Raw genomic sequence first — 21,668 nt, forward strand, 5'->3', positions numbered from 1 at the left:
CTGACAAGATACATGTCCGTATATGGACAACGACTCCCATTGTTAGGACGGAGAGACCCATTGTTAGGACGGAGAGACATGTATCTTGTCAGTATATCCATAATCTTTGATTAAGATCACTTAAGATCGCTTAATTAAGATCACTTAATCAAACGAGGCTAAGAACCTTCTGGAAGGAGTTTACTAGAACTGATCAGCCCTACATGGTATTGTGTTGATCTCCAGCCCTCTCCTGTGGAAGGCCCTCTGTCCCAGAGAATGCTGTGATGAAGGGCACCAACTTCACGTTTGGAAGCAAGGTGACTTTCAGGTACCACCGTCAACCATTTACAACAAGTGTCACGCTGACAAAGTAGACCATTTAGACACAACAACAATATGAATTTGCTGTTGCATTGAGATAATGCTGTTGCATTGAGATAATGCTGTTGCATTAATAGTTAATTGAGATAAAATAGCTTTTCCTCTATTTTCTCTTTCCAATTGAGATATCGTATAGCAGGGGTACTCAACTCTTACCCTACGAGGTCCGGAGCCTGCTGGTTTTCTGTTCTAACTGATAATTAATTGCACACACCTGGTGTCCCAGGTCTAAATCAGTTCCTGATTAGAGGGAACAATGAAAAAACGCAGTGGAACTGGCTTCAAGGTCCAGAGTTGAGTTTGAGGGCTGTCTAGTGTATAATATACAGTATATTACAGGAAGTAAATATAATGGGAGTTAAGCTGATAGATAGTTGTTGAAATTAAACCTCGATTTATATTGCCACATCTCCCATGTTCCCCCATGATGAATGTACGTACAGTATTTCCCTTTCCTCCACTCCAGCTGCGTTAAGGGATTCATCCCAGGTGACCCCTATGAGATCCAGTGTCAGGCCAATCTGAAGTGGAGCAGTGCGCCCCCTGTCTGTCAGCCAGTCACCTGCGGGGAACCTCCACACGTAGACAACGCAGATTTCACCCTCAAAGGGAAAACCTACCTGTCTACAGTGATCTACGGCTGTGCAGAGGGATACAGGTTAGGATGGAATGTCTGTCCTGGTTTATCATTTCTGTTCTTATATCCACATAGTATCTCAGTGTTGGAGTGCTGATCTAGGATCAGGTCCCCCCCAACTGTCCATATAATCATATTAGTTATGCTCTAAAAGGTCAAAACTGATTCTAGACCAGCAGTCCCAGGTCGTATAGGTCGTTTCTGGGGTTCACAAAAGGACAAGATCCATTTACATCTAAAATAATAAGACGTTCATTAATCTATACATTGAAGCGCCTGCCTGGATGCAGTGACTTTGAAAGTGGTAGCTAGTAATATATGATAGTAATAATTGGCTGTTGTTTCATACTGCTTAAAGGGGAATGTAAAGCTAAGCAACAACATGTATTCAATCCACAATACTAAACATGTGCATGTAACATAGAAACATCTCTATTTGAAATATTTTGATCTTGAACAATGTTTATTTGACCTATGGTCAGCGCCATCTTAAATTGCCTACCAGTGGCGCGACAATGGCAATATGGCAATTTATAGTTACAGTTAGCTGGCGTTCTAAAGCCTAGTGTTTCCCTTACCCTTTAAAAGTGTTGTGAGTGTAAGGAGTATTACACAGTGTGTGTGCAAAAGGCATTCGTGTGTTAAAGGCCCAGTGCAGTCAAAATAATATTTTTTCCTATGTTTTGTATCATATTGTACAACAGCTAACAAAACTAACACTGTAAAAGTGTGAAAAAATGTGATCAGTGCTATTTCCTGATAGTTGCTGGTTGAAATTATAATCTACACAGCACTTTCTAATCAGCAGGTTTGCATGGGCGGGAGATTCGGCTTTCCATGGTGACATCACCATGTGGTAAATTTCTAGCAAAATTCTTGCTTGTATTTTTTGTTGTTGTTGCAAAAAACAAACAATTTGCCTGTTTTAACGGACAGTCGATTAGAGTAAGGTAATAATTGTTATCCAAAAAGGATTTGATATTGATATAAAAACTACTTCTTTGGGCCTTTAAGACTGCAGGGCTCTGAGGAGGTGGTATGTGAGGCGTCAGGAGAGTGGAGCAGCCCTGCCCCTCTCTGCGCCAGTGTCCACTGTGGAGACCCCCCCGCCCTCCGGGACTCAGTGACCATGGGGGACGACTACACCCTGGGCAACAAGGTGCACTACGTCTGCAAAGAAGGGTAAATACTGTCAACCATGTTTCATTAGTTGAACGTTATCAGCCTGTTAACTCAATTGAGGCCTTGCCACGCATTTGTAAGAGACATGGCTGAACAAGACTACCTCAGTGTTAGCATTATAGTTTAGTAGTAGTTTATGTAGTTATACTACAGTAGTAATGGTATATATATGATTGTGTATGTTTACTTTTTGTTACATTGTTTAGATGTATTACTTCCTGCCCTGATCTTCATTGATTGGCTCGGTGTCCCCACAGCTACACTCTGATTGGACCAGAGACCAGAGAGTGCCTGTCAACTGGCCAATGGAGTCCCACTTCCGCTCAGTGTGTCCCCCGCTCCTGTGGCCCTCCCCCTTCCATAGACCACGCCCTCGCTGTCGCCGGCCACCAGCTGTTTGGCGACACGGCCAACTACTTCTGTACGGATGGCTACACCGCTGGCAACAACTCCAAGGTTATTCATCTATTTTATTGCCCTTCATTTTTAAAATGTCTTTCATCTTGTTGTTTTTAAGTAAAGTGTGTTGCGATTCTAAATGCAAAGTTAAATAAAGTTTGATTTGATTTAAAGGTGGTCTGCAACGCCCAGGGATTATGGGCGCCCCCCAAAGGCCAGGAGGCCCCTCGTTGCATCGCCACCTTCTGCCAGCGTCCGCCTGACCTGCCCCATGCCATCTTGGACTCAGTCAACAAACCCAAGTACGCCAGCAACACAGAGCTCAACTACAAATGCGAAGAGGGCTTCATCCTCAACACGACTGCCAAATTGAAATGCATGATGGGAGGGGAATGGACGCCCTCGACATACGAAGTGGGTTGCGTGCCGGTGCGGTGCTCCAAACCGGAGGGCATCGAGAGGGGGTATGTGAGTGGGACCAACTATAGTTTTGGAGCGATGGTGGCGTATAGCTGTGATAAGGGTTTCCTGATCCAAGGGGAGAAGAGGAGGACATGTGAGGCCAATGGAAAGTGGGGTGGGGTCCTGCCTGTCTGCCAGCCTGTCTCCTGCCCACCCCCCCCGTCACTCGAGAATGGATTCATCCAGGTATGTTGTTCTTCTGCTCAAATTCATGTCAAAACACAGTCTACTCTGTATCATAAAACATCTTATTTTGTGTTCCAACCCACAGAACAAAGGTAATTTCATCTTCAACAGCAAGGTGACATATGCGTGCGACGACGGCTACCAACTGACCGGACATCCGGAGAGAGTGTGCCAGGCCAACCGCCAATGGTCCAACGGCGACCCGCCCGTCTGCCACATCCTGACCTGCGACCCTCCGCCCATCATCCTGCACGGCCAACACCGTGGCTCCATTGGCTCCGTCTTCGAGGTGGGCCACAAGGTTGAGTATGTCTGCGACGAGGGCTACAAGCTAACCGGCGATGCTGTGTGGACGTGTCTGAAGTACGGCAAGTGGGACAAGTCGAGTCATCCACACTGCTCGCTGGTCCAGTGCCCAGAACCGCCCCTACATGAGAACCACCTGGTTCTACGTAGTTTGGACTCTGGTATCGTGGAACTGTCCTGCGAGGACGGCTACGTTCTCCACGGCGCCCGGACCCTCAGCTGCACCCTAGCCCAGGAGTGGAACGACACCTTCCCTGTTTGCAAGCAGGTGTTTTGCGGTCCTCCGCCCGAGGTGGCATTTGGTGACCCGTCATCGGCACCGTTGTCTACTCCATCCTATTTCGGCACGGTGGTGAGCTACTCCTGCATGGACGGGTTTACTCTGAGGAAGGAGGGGTCTGTGACCTGCCAGGCAGATGGATATTGGAGCAGTCCTGTCCCAGAGTGCATCCCAGTAGAGTGTCCCCAACCTGTAGAGATAGCTAACGGCATAGTGGACGTTCAGGGACTGATGTACCTCAGCACGGCTCTCTACAGCTGTAAACCTGGGTATAGCTTGATTGGTAACGCTACGGTACTCTGTGGTGAAAGTGGGCTCTGGATCGGCGGTGTACCTTCCTGTCAACCAATCGAGTGCTCCGTCCCGAAAGAGATACCCAATGGGAAGGTGGCATATACCAAACTCCAGTTCAACCACGTGGTCAACTTCTCCTGTCACCGTGGTTACCGTCTACATGGTCCGGAGACGCTGAAGTGTCTAGCGAACGGGGAGTGGGACCAGGGGACGCCCGTGTGTGTCCAGATCTACTGCGCTCCACCGAACCCCATAGACAACGGCTTCGTGGAGGGTCTCGACCACAAGTTTGGCGTCACCATCTTCTACAGCTGTTTCCCTGGCTTCCAATTGGTCGGCCAGAACCACCTGACCTGTGAGGAGTTTGGTTGGTCCAGTTCCGTCCCAGTCTGCATCCCTTCTGACTGCGGCCTGCCCCCTCATATCGACTTCGGCGAGTATTCGAGGCTCTTGGATCCGAATGCGGAGCTAGCCAGGAGGGACGATGCTATAACCTCCAGGCCTATAGGTGGCGCTACAGTGCCATTATCACCCATGGATATGAGCTTCCTGCATGGGACTGTGATAGTGTACCGCTGCCATAAGAGCTATGAGCTTACAACCTCTACTGCCTTAGTGTGCCTGGAGGAGGGGGGGTGGAACGGGACAGCTCCCATGTGTGTTCCTGCCGAGTGTGAGGAGCCGCCCAGCCCGGACCACGGTTCTGTGAACGTCACAGACACATCCCTGGGTAGCCTGGTGAAGTACAGCTGTGAGGAGGGCTACGAGTTAGAGGGGGAGTCAGTCAGACAGTGTGTGGCGGGCCGACAGTGGAGCGACGTACCGCCTGTCTGCCGACCTATATCCTGCGGTGACCCGGGTGACATCGATAACGGCTCGGCCGAGGGAGACTCCTTCCTGTATCTGGAGGTGTTGCATTACGAGTGTAGTTCCGGGTTCGTCCTGAAGGGCGGTGACACCAGGACTTGTAAGGCGGACGGGAAGTGGGACTCTGAGAAGCCTTGGTGTGAGCCTATCTCCTGTGGCTCTCCCGTCGTTCCTAGTGATGTCACTGTGACAGGGAAGGAATATACGTTTAACAAACATGTAGCGCTGAGCTGTAAGTCTGGCTTGCTCCTACAAGGCCCCTCTGTTAGTGTCTGTCAGGCCGATGGTACCTGGAGTCATGGGTCGCCTGAGTGCCGTCCAGCCCACTGTGGTAGACCAGCACCCATCCCCAACGGTCGAGTCCTGGGCTCTGACTTTGGCTACAGCCGTGAGGTGTGGTATGAGTGTGAGGAGGGGTACATCCTCAGTGGCGGCGAACCCAAGCGTATGTGTCGAGGGGACGGACTCTGGGGGGAAGGACCCCCCCCTCGCTGTGACATCATCACCTGTGACCCGCCGCAGGACATCAGCCACGGTTACCTCAACGGCTCCAGCTTCCACTATGATGATGTCGTGGAGTACGTGTGTTTTGACGGGTACGAGGTCTTCGGTGACCCCGTCCTACGCTGTTCCGCCCAAGGCCATTGGGTCGGGACGGTACCGGAGTGCCGCCCCTGCCTCTGCACCCCTCCAGTGTTAAAATACGGGGTGGTTCTAGGGCGCGACCATACCTGCGGCGACCGCGTCTTCTTCCTCTGCGATGAGGGCTATAAGGTCCTGGGGCCGGCGGCTGCAACTTGTGAGAAGGGCGGGGTGTGGAGCCCGGGTGTTCCTGTGTGTAGCCGGGGGAGGTGCGTGGCTGCCCCGCCTGCAGTACCCCATACTGTCCTGCAGGGCGCCAGCTCCACTGTCCCAGACACAGTTACCTACAGGTGCAGGCCGGGTTACCAGATGAAGGGGTCCTACCCCCATGTTACCTGTGGTAGGGAGGGCAGGTGGGGCGAGGTGAGGATCAGCTGTGAGCCCGTCTCCTGTGGAGAGCCAACTGCTGAACCACATGCTCACGTGGTGGGAGAGAGGTTTACCTTCGGAAGCCAGATCCAATACAGGTGAATTTGATGTTCGGTATCTTTCAGAGAGTTAAAACCTCTTTGTTCATCTAGGTGTTAGAGAAGTGCTATTCAAGTAGATAGTATGGTATTTATTATCCCTCTCCCTCTTTCTCGCTCTCTCTCACATCCTCTCTCCCTCTTTCTCTTTCTCTTCCTGTCTCTCTCTCTCTCCCTCCCTCCCTCACCCCCATCTCCCATTTCTCTTTCTCTCTCTCTCCCTCCCCTCTCTCTCTCTCTAGGTGTGATGAGGGGTATGAGCTGACCAGCCAGTCTGACTCTCTGACCTGTCAGTATGACGGCACCTGGTCTAAACACATCATCAGGTGCCGCCCCGCCCCATGCCTGCTCCCTGCCAACCTCACCACCCACATCCTGGTCACGGGGGAGGACCTCACCCCTGTAGGGGGGGCAGTCACCTTCTCCTGCCCACCAGGGTTCCTCCTGCAGGGGCCAGACCTGGCAGAGTGTCTGGTAAGACAGTTTTAATACACTGAAAACATGAAGAGATGATTTACACCCAATTTACACCCACTCAAGTGTCGACATGGTCGATGTGTTGCGATGGTCAGTGATGTTGGATAACATTTTAATATAATATACAATGAGTGCACAAAACATTAGCAGCCCCTTCTGCCCTCAGATCAGCCTCAATTCATCGGGGAATGGACTCAAGGTGTCGAAAGCGTTCCACAGGGATGCTGGCCCATGTTGACTCCAGTGCTTCCTTCAGTTGTGTCAAGTTGGCTGGATGTCCTTTGGGTGGTGGACCATTCTTGATACACATATGAAACTGTTGAGAATGAAAAACCCAGCAGCGTTGCAGTTCTTGACACTCAAACCGGTGTGCCTGGCACCTACTACCATACCCTGTTCAAAAGGCAGTTAAATCTTTTGTCTTGCCCATTCACCCTCTGAATGGCACACACACACAATCCATGTCTCAATTGTCTCAAGGCTTAACAATCCTTCTTTAACCTGTCTCCTCCCCTTCATCTACACTGATTGAAGTGGATTTAACAAGCGACATCAATAAGGGATCATACATTTCACGCAGATTCACCTGGTCAGTCTATGTCATGGAAAGAGCAGATGTTCCTAATGATTTGTACACTCAGTGTGTATTATGTTCAACAATCTCAACTTTCTCACTTCTACTTTTTTTTTTACTCTAGACAGCTCTCTGGTCCGTACTCACGTCTCTCAATCCTTCCTATGTTCATTCTGGCTTTTCATCGTTCACATTGTAGTCGTTTAGCATAGGTATCTAGCGAGATTTACAGATCCACCATTCACAGATGTTTACTGAATATGAATTAATGTCATGATTATTAACTCATTCTGTTGTTGTAGCTGGGTGGTAGCTGGTCTCCAGGCCTCTCCTCTGTCTCCTGTGTTCTGGTGGTTTGTGAGAAGCCTCCTCCTCTTCCCCATGGTATCTCCAAGGGGGACAGTTACAGCTACGGAGACATCGTCTTGTACACCTGCCTGCCTGGGTTTGAGATGAAGGTAATGTCTGATACAAAATTACATTATTACAATATTGACATTACAATATTATTACAGAGCAGAGAAAAATATCGACAATTTAGCTTACATTTCAAATCAAATCAAATTGTATTTGTCATATGCGCCAAATACAACAGATGTACTGTAGACCTTACCGTGAAATGCTTACTTACAAGCCCTTAACCAACAATGCAGTTCAAGAAATAGAGTTAAGAGTTAAGTTAAATATTTACTAAATAAACTAAACTGAAAATAAATCAAATCAAAAAGTAACACCAGAAAATTACATAAAAATAACGAGGTATATACAGGGGGTACCAGTACCGAGTCAATGTGCGACGGTACAGGTTAGTCAAGGTCATTTCTAAAGTGACTATGCATAGATAATAAACAGCGAGTAGCAGCAGTATAATAAAAGGGGGGTCAATGTAAACAGTCCGGGTGGCCATTTGATTAATTGTTCAGCAGTCTTATGGCTTTGGGGTAGAAGCTGTTAAGGAGCCTTTTTGTGCAAAACCTCATTGATCATAATATTTTGAGTGCATGGAATTTTTTCAATTGCTACAGTGAGAAGTCTAATAAATGCTCCTTCACCCGTACTTCGGGTGAAAAGTAATCTGCTAATGCCTAGGCTGATGTTCCATTACTGGAAATCACATGATGCAATTTCCTATAAAATGGTGGGTCATAATGTTACCAGAGAAATCTGAGTCACTGTGAGAGAAAGCTGAGTCACTGTATGTTTACAGAGAGATTCACAATGCCCAGTGTCTATTTAGTGTATAAAGTATGTCTTCAGTGTTTAATACTGTGTTTAATACTCACCTTGTTACAGGGAGACTCTGTACAAACCTGTCAAGGTGATAGAACATGGAACAGGGCTCAGCCTACCTGTGTCGGTAAGTGTGTGAGCACACGTCCAATCCATTCATTCATGCAATGCTTATGAACCTCATTTAACTCCAGTTTCCTTCTCCCATCTTGTGTGTCCTCAGCTGTGTTGTGTGGTCCACCTCCCTCAGTGGAGAATGCAGAGTTACAGGCATCAGGGGAGACGTACCAGAGCAACGTCAGCTATGTTTGCAACCCTGGCCTACATCTAATTGGTCCACAGAACCTCACCTGTTTGGCCAATGGAACATGGAGTTTGCCTGCACCAACGTGTGAAGGTATGAATTATTCCTAGTTCATCGTATTGTCCACAGTCTGTATCTGTTCAAATGTCTCCTAAGCAATGGTTTTGGAAATGTTTGACAAGGCAACTTGAAATGTGAAGTATGGAAAATAAAGGTTCTTTATTATCCCCCTCCCTCTCTCTTTCTCCATCTCTCTCTCCCTCTTCCTCTCTCTCTCTCTCTCTCTCTCTCTCTCCCCTCTCTCTCCTTCTCCCCCTCCCCCTCTCAGTTGGCCAGGGTTGTAACATCCCCAAAGAGTTGTTGAATGGCAGGGTGCAGGAGCGCAGCCTGACCACCGGGCGTGCTGTAGTGTTTCAGTGTGATAAAGGCTACGCCCTACAAGGGGATGCTCTGGTGGCGTGTATGGGCGACGGGACATGGAGCTCCATCTTCCCCTTCTGTCAACGTACGACTCTGAGACAAACATGAATGTGTTGGAATCTCTTATTTTTCTTCTTGCTTCATAGAATCAGGGCAGGAGTTTTTCTTGGTCAGGTCACATGACTGAAAATAGGGTCCAGTTTTTCCTGGTAAGGTCACATAGTCAGGGAAACCTCCTGACAGAATAAAAGAGACAGCTGATGGTTTTATCTTATTCATTTAGCTCAGGCCCTGTTCTTACTATTGGTTTGCACCCAATCTACAATGAGAACAAACCAGAGAAAACCAAATGTATTTCCACACGTCACATTCTTTAGGGGTTTGGACATCAGCTTTGCACAAGAAACCACACACACAGACACACACTAATACCACACCACAGAGGGAGGGGAGGGTTGACAAACACACACACACACACACACACACACACACACACACACACACACACACACACACACACACACACACACACACACACACACACACACACACACACACACACACACACACACACACACACACACACACACACACACACACAGCACACACACACACACACACACACACACACACACACACACACACACGCGCACACACCACACACACACACACACACCACAGAGGGAGGGGAGGGAGAGCCAAACACACACACACACACACACACACACACACACACACACACACACACACACACACACACACCACAGAGGGAGGGGAGGAAGGGAGAGCCAACACACACACACACACACACACACACACACACACACACACACACACACACACACACACACACACACACACACACACACACACACACACACACACCACAGAGGGAGGGGAGGAAGGGAGAGCCAACACACACACACACACACACACACACACACACACACACACACACACACACACACACACACACACCACAGAGGGAGGGGAGGGAGAGCCGACACATAGAATGCCTGGAATACTTTGCAACATCAACACTGTTTGACAGGCAGTTTCATAACTGTAGCCAATGCCCTGAAAATAATGTGATTAAGGCTGCTTACACAGGCAGACAAATTCTGATATTTTGTCCACTAATCACATCAGGTCTTTTAACATCAGATTGTTTTCAAGACCCTTTATTGAAAAAATACCAGATTTGGACAGCCTGTGTAAACGCAGTATAAGAGCACTGATGGCTGATTAAGGCTAAATGAAATGACAGCCCAACATGGTGTATCTATGCTCCTTAGATTAGAGTTCATTGACACGATCATTAGGGAGGTTTCCAGGTGTATTAGAGAAAAGCTATGTAGCAACAAAAAAACATTGCGACATGTGTAATGGAAATGGCCGCTATCGAATACATTTTATAAAGATCGACATTTTTATCCCTTCCACAGGGGTGGATTTGTATGTTGTCGAATTTTCTTTATTGCGACAAATGGAAAATATGTTTTTCGAATAAATTATGATGCCGAATCATTTTGAAGGTACGCAGGGCACGTGATGTTATTACGCAACTATAAAGCTCAACTACTGGTTTAATCCTAAACGCCTACTGTATGCTAAATCTATTTTTCAACTCTAAAAAGAATGTGTCATTGCAGGACAGGGATTGTCTGGACTTTCGAGACTGCCTGAATTGCTTCGCCTTGCTTTTCGGTTGGCTGGATGCAAGTTTCACCATCCAATTTGTTTCCAGATCGATAGCAGGAGTGCAAATCTCACCATGGCACAGACCGTGACGATACGTTGGCACATGATCGTTATTAGAATGGCAAATATTAATCAATTCTTGCATTCTATCCATGCTGGCTTTTGCGGGTAACCTGAGACATGAAATAGATAGGTGGGAGGGCATAGGCTGCAGGCTGTCGCCTATTTATTATTATTTATTTTTAAACGTTAATTTAACTAGGCAAGTCAGTTAAGAACAAATTCTTATTTATAATGACGGCCAACCCCGGACGACGCTGGGCCAATTGTGAGCCGCCCTTTGGGACTCCAAATCACGGCCGGATGTGATACATCCTGGATTTGAACCAGGGACTGTAGTGACACCTCTTGTACCTCTTGCACCTTAGACCGCTGCACCACTCGGGAGTCCATTGCGCAATTAGCCTAAATGGATCATGGAAACCAGTTCATTTATATTCGACAGTAGGTTTTTGCTTTAAGGCGTCATTACAGTTCAACGGAAATGCACCGTAACAAGCAATCAATTTTCAATGCAAACTTTCTAAACGTCGACATCAACAAAAAAATCGCTGGATAAAAGTAATGGAAACATAGCTACTGACTTAGCTTTTCCCAGAGTGATATTCTGCTACTTGAGCAAAGCATGTAATAGAGAACTCTGTCATTATAGGTGACCCACAGAGCTGACATAGTCTCACAAATATTTACACACCTTGTTATGAACATTTGCTTTTGCTTTTGCTGAACCTGTCTCTAATCCACCATCATACCCTGTATACACACATTCATACATATTCATGCTGCCCTACTGCTATTCCCCCCTACATTTTACACACTTTGTCATGTCTACATCGTAATCCAACACTATACTCTGTGTCTCCCCATGCAGCCAAACCATGTCCCCCTCCCCCTGGATGGAAGGAGAGCAGCGGGAGTGGTAACACTTCTAAACAGCTGTTCTACGTGGGTCAGTCATTACCGTTCGCCTGTCCCAAGGGCCACCAGGCGAAAGGCACCGCCTCCATCACCTGTAGGAGCGACCAGACATGGACCTCAGTCAGCACTGCCTGTGAGAGTGAGTAGAGGCTTTAAACTACTGTTCTTCAAGCCTGGTCCTGGAGATCCACATGGGGTGTAGGGTTTTGTTCCAGCCCAGTACTAACACAACCATCAGCTCATTATTGTACAAGAGAATGTGTTGCCAACCACCTTTATTTACCTGGTTAACTAAGGTTAATAAATAAACCATTAACCACTAAAACAAGTGCAGGGCCAGCCTTAGCGACATTGGCAGAAAGCGGATGTTGCTGGTTTTTAGGGACACAGTATTTTCAGACTAACTTCTGTGGAGACTTTGCTTAGGCATCTTTCTATGCCTGCTAAGTTAGGTTAGCGCAGGGCTAGAACGAAAGCCTGAACACAAAACCTACCTCATCAGGACAACCCAGTACACTACGCCGAGAGTGTCTGGTCAACAATGTAAGACATGACTGGTAGGTAGGCTACACCAACCCCTCCACCACATGTTAGTATTTTATTACTTCACGTCCCAACGAGGATATTGACATTGGAACGAAACGACAATTTAACGATAAGGTGTAGCATTCTGGTCAACATAAAAGGATTGAATCTTACTTCCTCCGTCATCCTCCGTCTCTCTCTCTCTCTCTCTCTCTCCCTCTCTCTCTCTCTCTCTCTCTCTCTCTCTCAACTTTCCTTCATCTGGTACACGTCAAGGTTAGTGTTTTATTAAGAAGAACAGCCATAAATCAGTGCAGCCATAAAGTGTGTTCTCTAGGTTGTGGCCGAAATGGCACTCTGCTCCCTATATAGTGCACTACTTTTGACCCTGGCCCTATGGGCCCTGGTTTTAAAAGTAGTGCACTATATAGTGAATAGGGTTCCATTTCAGATGCAGCCTACAGTAGGTGGAAGGAACACCCATGTCCCACAGGGTAGATATGAGAGATTAGTTACAAGATGTGAGAGATTAGTTACAGTTGAGAATGAGTCACCATATTGATATTGTTGTTTACCGGGTGGGAGTTTACTCTGATATAATGTAGAAATGCGTACCAAATGACCTCCTATTCCCTTTATAGTCCACTACTATTGACCAGGGCCCATAAAGCTCTCGTCAAAAGTAGTGCACTATATAGGGAAAAGGATGCCATTTGGGAGGCGATCGAGGGCTGGATTCAATGTGTATCACCAAAGTATCGTGGAAGATCCGCGTAAAAATCTGAAGGTAATTTCCAGTTTAGCCGACATACGCAGCTTTTACCGTGAATGTAGTCTCCACGACCGCTGGAACATTGCTTTTAATTGCCCTTAGTTCTCTCAGATTCCTAGAATCGCTCCACTATCCGCGGTGACAAAGACACAGATATCACTTGAGTCTGTGGCTGTAAAAGAGAAACACATACAGTTGAAGTCAGAAGTTTACATACACTTAGTCATTAACACTCGTTTTTCAACCACTCCACAAATGTCTTGTTAAAAAACTATAGTTTTGGCAAGTCGGTTAGGACATTGTTTGTGCATGACAAAAGTAATTTTTCCAACAATTGTTTACAGACGGATTATTTCACTTATAATTCACTGTATCACAATTCTAGTGGGTCAGAAGTTTACATACACTAAGTTGACTGTGCCTTTAAACAGCTTGGAAAATTCCAGAAAATGATGTCATGGCTTTAGAAGCTTCTGATAGGCTTATTGACATCATTTGACTCAATTTGAGGTGTACCTGTGGATGTATTTCAAGGCCAACCTTCAAACTCAGTGCCTCTTTGCTTGACATCATGGGAAAATCAAAATAAATCAGCCAAGACCACAGAAACAAAATTGTAGACATCCACAAGTCTGGTTCATCCTTGGGAGCAATTTCCAAACGCCTGAAGGTACCACGTTCATCTATACAAACAATAGTACGCAAGTATAAACACAATGGCACCACTCAGCCGTCATACCGCTCAGGAAGGAGACGCGTTCTGTCTCCTAGAGATGAACGTACTTTGGTGCAAAAAGTGCAAATCAATCCCAGAACAACAGCAAAGGACCTTGTGAAGATACAGGTACAAAAGTATCTGTATCCACAGTAAAACGAGTCCTATATCGACATAACCTGAAAGGCCGCTCAGCAAGGAAGAAGCCACTGCTCCAAAACCACAATAAAAAAGCCAGACTACGGTTTGCAACTGCACATGGGGACAAAGATCATACTTTTTGGAGAAATGTCCTCTGGTCTGATGAAACAAAAATAGAATTGTTCGGCCATAATGACCATCGTTATGTTTGGAGGAAAAAGGGGGAGGCTTGCAAACCAAAGAACACCATCCCAACCGTGAAGCACGGGGGTGGCAGCATCATGTTGTGGGGGTGCTTTGCTGCAGGAGGGACTGGTGCACTTCACAAAATAGATGGCATCACGGGGATGGGAAAATGATGTGGATATATTGAAGCAACATCTCAAGACATCAGTCAGGAAGTTAAAGCTTGGTCGCAAATGGGTCTTCCAAATGGACAATGACCCCAAGCATACTTCCAAAGTTGTGGCAAAATGGCTTAAAGACAACAATGTCAAGGTATTGGAGTGGCCATCACAAAGCCCTGACCTCATTCCTATAGAACATTTGTGGGCAGAACTGAAAAAGTGTGTGCAAGCAAGGAGGCCTACAAACCTGACTCAGTTACACCAGCTCTGTCAGGAGGAATGGGCCAAAATTCACCCAACTTATTGTTGGAAGCTTGTGGAAGGCTACCCGAAATGTTTGACCCAAGTTAAAAAATGTAAAGGCAATGCTACCAAATACTAATTGAGTGTATGTAAACTTCTGACCCACTGGGAATGTGATGAAAGAAATAAAAGCTGAAATAAATAATTCTCTCTACTATTATTCTGACATTTCACATTCTTAAAATATGGGGGCTGTCACAGTTCTCGTCGGTAGAAATGGACCAAAACGCAGCAGGCATGCGGTTGTTCATTTTGAACATTTATTCACTCCAAAATGAACACAAAAATAACAAAAAGAGAACGAACGATAAACTGACAGTCCTGTAATGTTGACATACACTAAACACGGAACAATCTCCCACAAATGACAAACACAAACACACCCTAATATATGGGACTCTCAATCAAAGGCAAATAGACAACACCTGCCTTCAACTGAGAGTCCCAGCCCCAATTAACCAAACATAGAAACAGACACACTAGACTAAACATAGAATACATGAAAACCAAACAGTGCCCAAAAACCCCGGAATACTTAAATCAAATGCCCCTTCAACAAACACACCACCCCGAACCACATAAAACGAATACCCTCTGCCACGTCCTGACCAAACTACAATACCAATTAACCCTTATACTGGCCAGGACGTGACAGTGGCGATCCTAACTGACCTAAGACAGAGAATTTTTACTAGGACTAAATGTCAGGAATTGTGAAAAACTGAGTTTAAATGTATTTGGCTAAGGTGTATGTAAACTTCTGACTTCAACTGTACAGTCATGGTCAAAAGTTTTGACACAAATATTCATTTTCACAAAGTTTGCTGCTTCATTGTCTTTAGATATTTTTGTCAGATGTTACTATGGAAAGCTGAAGTATAATTACAAGCATTTCATAAGTGTCGAAGGCTTTTATTGACAATTACATGAAGTTGATGCAAAGAGTCAATATTTGCAGTGTTTCCCCTTCTTTTTCAAGACCTCTGCAATCCACCCTGGCATGCTGTCAATTAAGTTCTGGGCCACATCCTGACTGATGGCAGCCCATTCTTGCATAACCAATGCTTGGAGTTCGTCAGAATTTGTGGGTTTTTGTTTGTCCACCCGCCTCTTGAGGATTGACCACAAGTTCTCAATGGGATTAAGGTCTGGGGAGTTTCCTGGCCATGGACCCAAAATATCTATATTTTGTTCCCCGAGCCACTTAGTTATCACTCTTGCCTTATGGCAAGTTGCCACGTCATGCTGGAACAGGCATTGTTCGTCACCAAACTGTTCCTGGATGGTTGGGAGAAGTTGCTCTCTGAGGATGTGTTGGTACCATTCTTTATTCATGGCTGTGTTCTTAGGCAAAATTGTGAGTGAGCCCACTCCCTTGGCTGAGAAGCAACCCCACACATGAATGGTCTCAGGATGCTTTACTGTTGGCATGACACAGGACTGATGGTAGCACTCACCTTATCTTCTCCGGACAAGCTTTTTTCCAGATGCCCCAAACAATCGGAAAGGGGATTCATCAGAGAAAATGACTTTACCCCAGTCTTCAGCAGTCCAATCCCTGTACCTTTTGCAGAATATCAGTCTGTCCCTGATGTTTTTCCTGGAGAGAAGTGGCTTCTTTGCTGCCCTTCTTGACACCAGGCCATCTCCAAAAGTCTTCGCCTCACTGTGCGTGCAGATGCACTCACACCTGCCTGCTGCCATTCCTGAGCAAGCTCTGTACTGGTGATGCCCCAATCTCGCAGCTCAATCAACTTTAGGAGACGGTCCTGGCGCTTGCTGGACTTTCTTTCCTGAAGCCTTCGTCACAACAATTGAACCGCTCTCCTTGAAGTTCTTGATGATCCGATAAATGGTTGATTTAGGTGCAAGCTTACTGGCAGCAATATCCTTGCCTGTGAAGCCCTTTTAGTGCAAAGCAATGATGAAGGCACGTGTTTCCTTGCAGGTAACCATGGCTGACAGAGGAAGAACAATGATTCCAAGCACCACCCTCCTTTTGAAGCTTCCAGTCTGTTATTCGAATTCAATCAGCATGATAGAGTGATCTCCAGCCTTGTCCTCGTCAACACTCACACCTGTATTAACGAGAAAATCACAGACATGATGTCAGCTGGTCCTTTTGTGGCAGGGCTGAAATGCAGTGGAAATGTTTTTGGGGGATTCAGTTCATTTGCATGGCAAAGAGGGACTTTGCAATTAATTGCAATTCATCTGATCACTCTTCATAACATTCTGGAGTATATGCAAATTGCCATCATACAAACTGAGGCAGCAGACTTTGTGAAAATTTATATTTGTGTCATTCTCAAAACTTTTGGACACGACTGTAGTGTATTCTCACACGAGCGGTTACACATACTGATACACGACTTGACCCAAGAACAGAACATGATCAACTCACACAAGCATTTTTTTTAGCAGCTTTAGCTGCTTATATAATATCTCTTGGACGGATCTACGTAAACATAACTGGTACCATAGAATCTGTGGGGAAGGAATGGGATGTGTGGGATTACAAGCAGCAGTAGTTCCAGGGCTTAGGCTTTTCCATCACTGTTTCTTTTGACAAATCACCATTTTGCAGGGGTAAGCATCTTTCCAATTTTGGAAGGGGAGGGTCCATTCGTCCCATTACGTGCAAGGAGAGAAGGTGGAGCTCGCCATTCTAGCGTCTCTTCATCTCTTAACCAGTATGGACCCAGAACTTAATCGCGCAGCTGACCAATTACGTGACACTTTAGTTTAGAGATAACGAAGATGACTGTTTAAATAAACTGAATTTACTGCTGTTGTTTCACCCACAACACAGAGGTTAGAAATGTGGAAGCCAGCAGATGGTGAGCACATAGGTTACTTAAAACAAGATTTACATGGGGAAATATCTGACGCTCGGGTTGTTTGCAAAGCAAAATCATTGCTGCATATTCTAAACCATTTCCTGTTGTGCTGTGTTTCCTTCCAAGCTTGTGTGTTTCTTGAATGAATGGTGGGAACATACAGTTTGGAATTAGAATAGGATTTCAATGGGGATGGATCTGTACACGTACAAGTCTAGTGTAATATAGAAAATCCTCATCAACTGAATGAGTCACCATTTCTACTGTGGTGGAAATGATCCAACCATTATGTAGGTTGGTGGAAATCCCCGTTGACTGAGGATGAGGGGTCGCCATTATGTAGATGTGTAATGATTGTTGAATTATGAACTATATTCATCAGTCTGACTCCGTCATTATGTGAATGCTACAGACCCATAGTCGTATCCAGTGGGGATAGCAGCGGTTGCTATGCATGTGTCGAGGTTTACCGTTATATAATTATTAAGAGGTTAAGGGACAAAGAGCTAATATCTTGCAGTCAGTGTCCTAGCATTAAACGATTGAGTTAACCTAAGCTCAGAGATGCGAAGTTAGAGGTTGAGCATATATGCTATGTATATTGTGAATAACATTTACATTTTAGTCATTTAGCAGACGCTCTTATCCAGAGCGACTTACAGTAGTGAATGCATACATTTCATTTTATGCATTTTTTTTTTGTACTGGCCCCCCGTGGGAATCGAACCCACAACCCTGGCGTTGCACACACCATGCTGGCGTTGCAAACACCATGCTCTACCAACTGAGCCACAGGAGTGGATTTACCATTACACATTTCACCAAATAATAATTCAAGGAATATTAGTCAGAAATGATAAGACTATGGTTCCTATCCATTTAAAAGTAATCTGATTTATTACAGTTACGCAATAAGAATACAATTAAGAAATGGTACACACCAGAAATCTTCACAATTAAAAACAATACAACATATCAAGTCTTAATAGCATAGAAAATTCACCACTATGACATAGAAACGTAGATCAGGAGATTGGTTTACCAATGGCTCCATGATCAACATTTAAACCCAGCTTTTATTCTTCCAATAGCGCCAACTCCCAGTATGTCCTATCTTCTAATTAACATCACTTTGCATGGCCCAAAACATTAAAACAAAAGGCATACAACTTCACACACAATCTCTATTCTAATCACCACACCTCAACACCGTATGATAAAAGCACACCCCCGTGTCGCTCCTCTTTGAACTATTCGCCGTCTGACGAACAGAATAACAGTTTCTCTGTAACAATAAATCGATTGCACTTACAGTACAATAAAATATCTACAAATTCATAGCTCTTTATGAACTCTTGAAACAATCCAAACATGACAATTTAATTCACACAGTAACATTCATTTAGTCGATTCAAGTTTCATCAGTCAGATAGTCCCTGATAAGGTGTGTTTGACCTCTGTGGTAGCCCACAGATGGTCTGCCTTCCAAACAATATCATAAATGGTGATTGAGTCATCACGCTGTGCTCCCACGCTAGTCAGTCGCCTTCTCTCATTCTTCCAAGAAACAAGGAGGCATCTGTGCAGTGGGTAACGTGATATGCTGGTCTTTCTGTGAATTTTTGGGATCATGATACTGTGTCAAGTCCACAGTTTTTTTTCTATAACTCTTTTTACTATAGAGAAGTGAATCAACTTGTAACATAACAATATTACAATTGCAGAAACTAAACATGTACATTGATATAGGATCCACCCCTGCATGTTTTCTCCTTTGATGTCTGCGTGACCTGCTGACTGCACATTGAGCATGGATCCTTACTATCGTCTTCTGTAGTTTTCCATCACTTCCTCTCCTCTGTCTCTCCTCTGTCTCTCCTCTGTCTCTCCTCTGTCTCTCCTCTGTCTCTCCTCTGTCTCTCCTCTGTCTCTCCTCTGTCTCTCCTCTGTCTCTCCTCTGTCTCTCCTCTGTCTCTCCTCTGTCTCTGTCTCTCCTCAGTCTCTGTCTCTCCTCAGTCTCTCCTCTGTCTCTTCTCTGTCTCTCCTCTGTCTCTCCTCTGTCTCTGTCTCTCCTCTGTCTCTCCTCTATCTCTCCTCTGTCTCTGTCTCTCCTCTGTCTCTCCTCTGTCTCTGTCTCTCCTCTGTCTCTCCTCTGTCTCTCCTCTATCTCTCCTCTGTCTCTGTCTCTCCTCTGTCTCTCCTCTGTCTCTGTCTCTCCTCTGTCTCTCCTCTGTCTCTCCTCTATCTCTCCTCTGTCTCTGTCTCTCCTCTGTCTCTCCTCTGTCTCTGTCTCTCCTCTGTCTCTCCTCTGTCTCTGTCTCTCCTCTGTCTCTCCTCTGTCTCTCCTCTGTCTCTGTCTCTCCTCTGTCTCTCCTCTGTCTCTCCTCTGTCTCTGTCTCTCCTCTGTCTCTCCTCTATCTCTCCTCTGTCTCTTTCTCTCCTCTGTCTCTCCTCTGTCTCTGTCTCTCCTCTGTCTCTCCTCTGTCTCTCCTCTGTCTCTCCTCTGTCTCTGTCTCTCCTCAGTCTCTCCTCTGTCTCTCCTCTGTCTCTCCTCAGTCTCTCCTCTCTCTCCTCTATCTCTCCTCTGTCTCTCCTCTGTCTCTCCTCTGTCTCTCCTCTGTCTCTGTCTCTCCTCAGTCTCTCCTCTGTCTCTCCTCTGTCTCTCCTCAGTCTCTCCTCTCTGTCCTCTGTCTCTCCTCTGTTTCTCCTCTGTCTCTCCTCTGTCTCTTCTCTGTCTCTGTCTCTTTGTCTCTCCTCTGTCTCTGTCTCTCCTCTGTCTCTCCACTGTCTCTATCTCTCCTCTGTCTCTGTCTCTCCTCTGTCTCTTCTCTGTCTCCTCCATCTCCGTCTCTCCTCTGTCTCTGTCTCTGTGGGCAGCTTGTGTTACACTTGATGAATGGGTTCCATTAAGCAGATCTGTTGTGGCGGGCATGTTTGTGGCTAATTCTGGGTTTACTGCTGCTATGGAAACCATTTGCAGGGTGTTTACACTGTGTTTTCATTCTCCCTAACTTGCTTGATTCTGTTGTTGTACTGTTGCTATACAGTACCTTGTTGTTTCTTTGTATGGTGTGTAGAGGGAGATATATTTGCATGTCTGTCTGGCTCTAGCTTGTCCAACACTTTGACGTATTCTCATTGGTTGGATTGGTTTTCTAGGCCTTACAAGGAAAATTAATACACACTCTGTTGAGTCACACTCTTCGACACGTCTCTGCATGGCATTCACAATGTTTCTTTGAAGACTTGACACAGCTGCAATGCATACTTTGTATGACAGACCATTCAATGTGTTATTTACTGATTTGATTTGAGGTGATATTATCCAAAGATGACTTCTCTGGCAACACCTCCCATCATCCCTAGGGGAAAAGTTATTCTATTCATGTTTCTTTGTTGAAAAGCAGAGACAGACTTCTTACTATCAAAACGTTTAGATACACGTGTGTTGTAAGTAACCAGAGGGGCTGTCCGTCCGTTTTGGCACAGGGGTGTCCTGCGGCCCCCCTCTCCACGTGGCCAACGGGGTGGTGCGGGGGGCGGTGTTCCAGTTCGGGGACGTGGCCGTGTACTCGTGTTTCGGAGGGTATGCCGTGGAGGGCCACGGCAGGAGTGTGTGTCTGGAGAACAGGACCTGGACCCCCCCTCCTGCCTGCAGAGGTAGAGAGACTGCACCCCTACTGCGACCTAAAAGGAGGGCATCCTGTCTACTCCTGACACCTTGCGTGCCCTCCCCTCCGCTTCACCAGTCCCTTGTGCTGTACACACTCCCTACTCTGCCTGTACACACTTCCCACTTTACTTGTACATACTATAAAGATAGGGATGCCTAGGGATGCCTGTCTCTATGGCACCGTCTGTTGGGTGGCTATGTGGTTTGAACAATTTCTATAAAGAAATGCCGTTTTTTTAGAATGCTGTCTTTATTCCAGTGCATGAAGTTGCATGGTCAAGGCCAATCACGGCATGACTACCAGTATCATTATCTATTTTCTATTAAACAGTACTAGCTATCTTAACTGAATGCTTTCTCTCCTATGGAGCCTCTCTACACGTCAGATGGGGACTGTTTGGAGGATGTCTCAGTACTTTGGCTTTAATCAGGTGTGTGTGTCTTCCTGTTCTCCCCAGCGGTGTGTTGGCTGCAGTGCCTGAACGGAGGGGTGTGTCACAGACCCAACACCTGTTCCTGTCCTGAGGGGTGGATGGGCAGACTGTGTGAGGAACGTAAGTATTATCAATTACTCAATCAACCA

The 21,668-nt window shown here is 46.0% G+C and overlaps 1 protein-coding gene across 3 annotated transcripts in view; it reads left to right on the forward strand.

Moving 5' to 3' along the window:
- Positions 1–21,668, forward strand: part of LOC106577822 (sushi, von Willebrand factor type A, EGF and pentraxin domain-containing protein 1) — a 192,705-nt gene that overhangs the window by 149,270 nt on the left and 21,767 nt on the right. For 2 of the 3 annotated variants that reach the window (XM_045701415.1, XM_045701417.1), the window contains 14 exons: positions 226–310; positions 830–1,021; positions 2,015–2,182; positions 2,440–2,638; positions 2,756–3,229; positions 3,315–6,085; positions 6,328–6,559; positions 7,439–7,594; positions 8,430–8,493; positions 8,590–8,763; positions 8,999–9,175; positions 11,723–11,908; positions 20,902–21,072; positions 21,544–21,639. In XM_045701415.1, the coding sequence (XP_045557371.1) occupies positions 226–310; positions 830–1,021; positions 2,015–2,182; positions 2,440–2,638; positions 2,756–3,229; positions 3,315–6,085; positions 6,328–6,559; positions 7,439–7,594; positions 8,430–8,493; positions 8,590–8,763; positions 8,999–9,175; positions 11,723–11,908; positions 20,902–21,072; positions 21,544–21,639 (5,145 nt within the window). The remainder of the gene's footprint in view (positions 1–225; positions 311–829; positions 1,022–2,014; positions 2,183–2,439; positions 2,639–2,755; positions 3,230–3,314; positions 6,086–6,327; positions 6,560–7,438; positions 7,595–8,429; positions 8,494–8,589; positions 8,764–8,998; positions 9,176–11,722; positions 11,909–20,901; positions 21,073–21,543; positions 21,640–21,668) is intronic. The other variant, XM_045701416.1, reaches the window with a different exon arrangement.

The sequence above is a fragment of the Salmo salar genome, chromosome ssa18 (genome assembly GCF_905237065.1).
Source record: "Salmo salar chromosome ssa18, Ssal_v3.1, whole genome shotgun sequence".
Taxonomy (NCBI): Eukaryota; Metazoa; Chordata; class Actinopteri; order Salmoniformes; family Salmonidae; genus Salmo; species Salmo salar.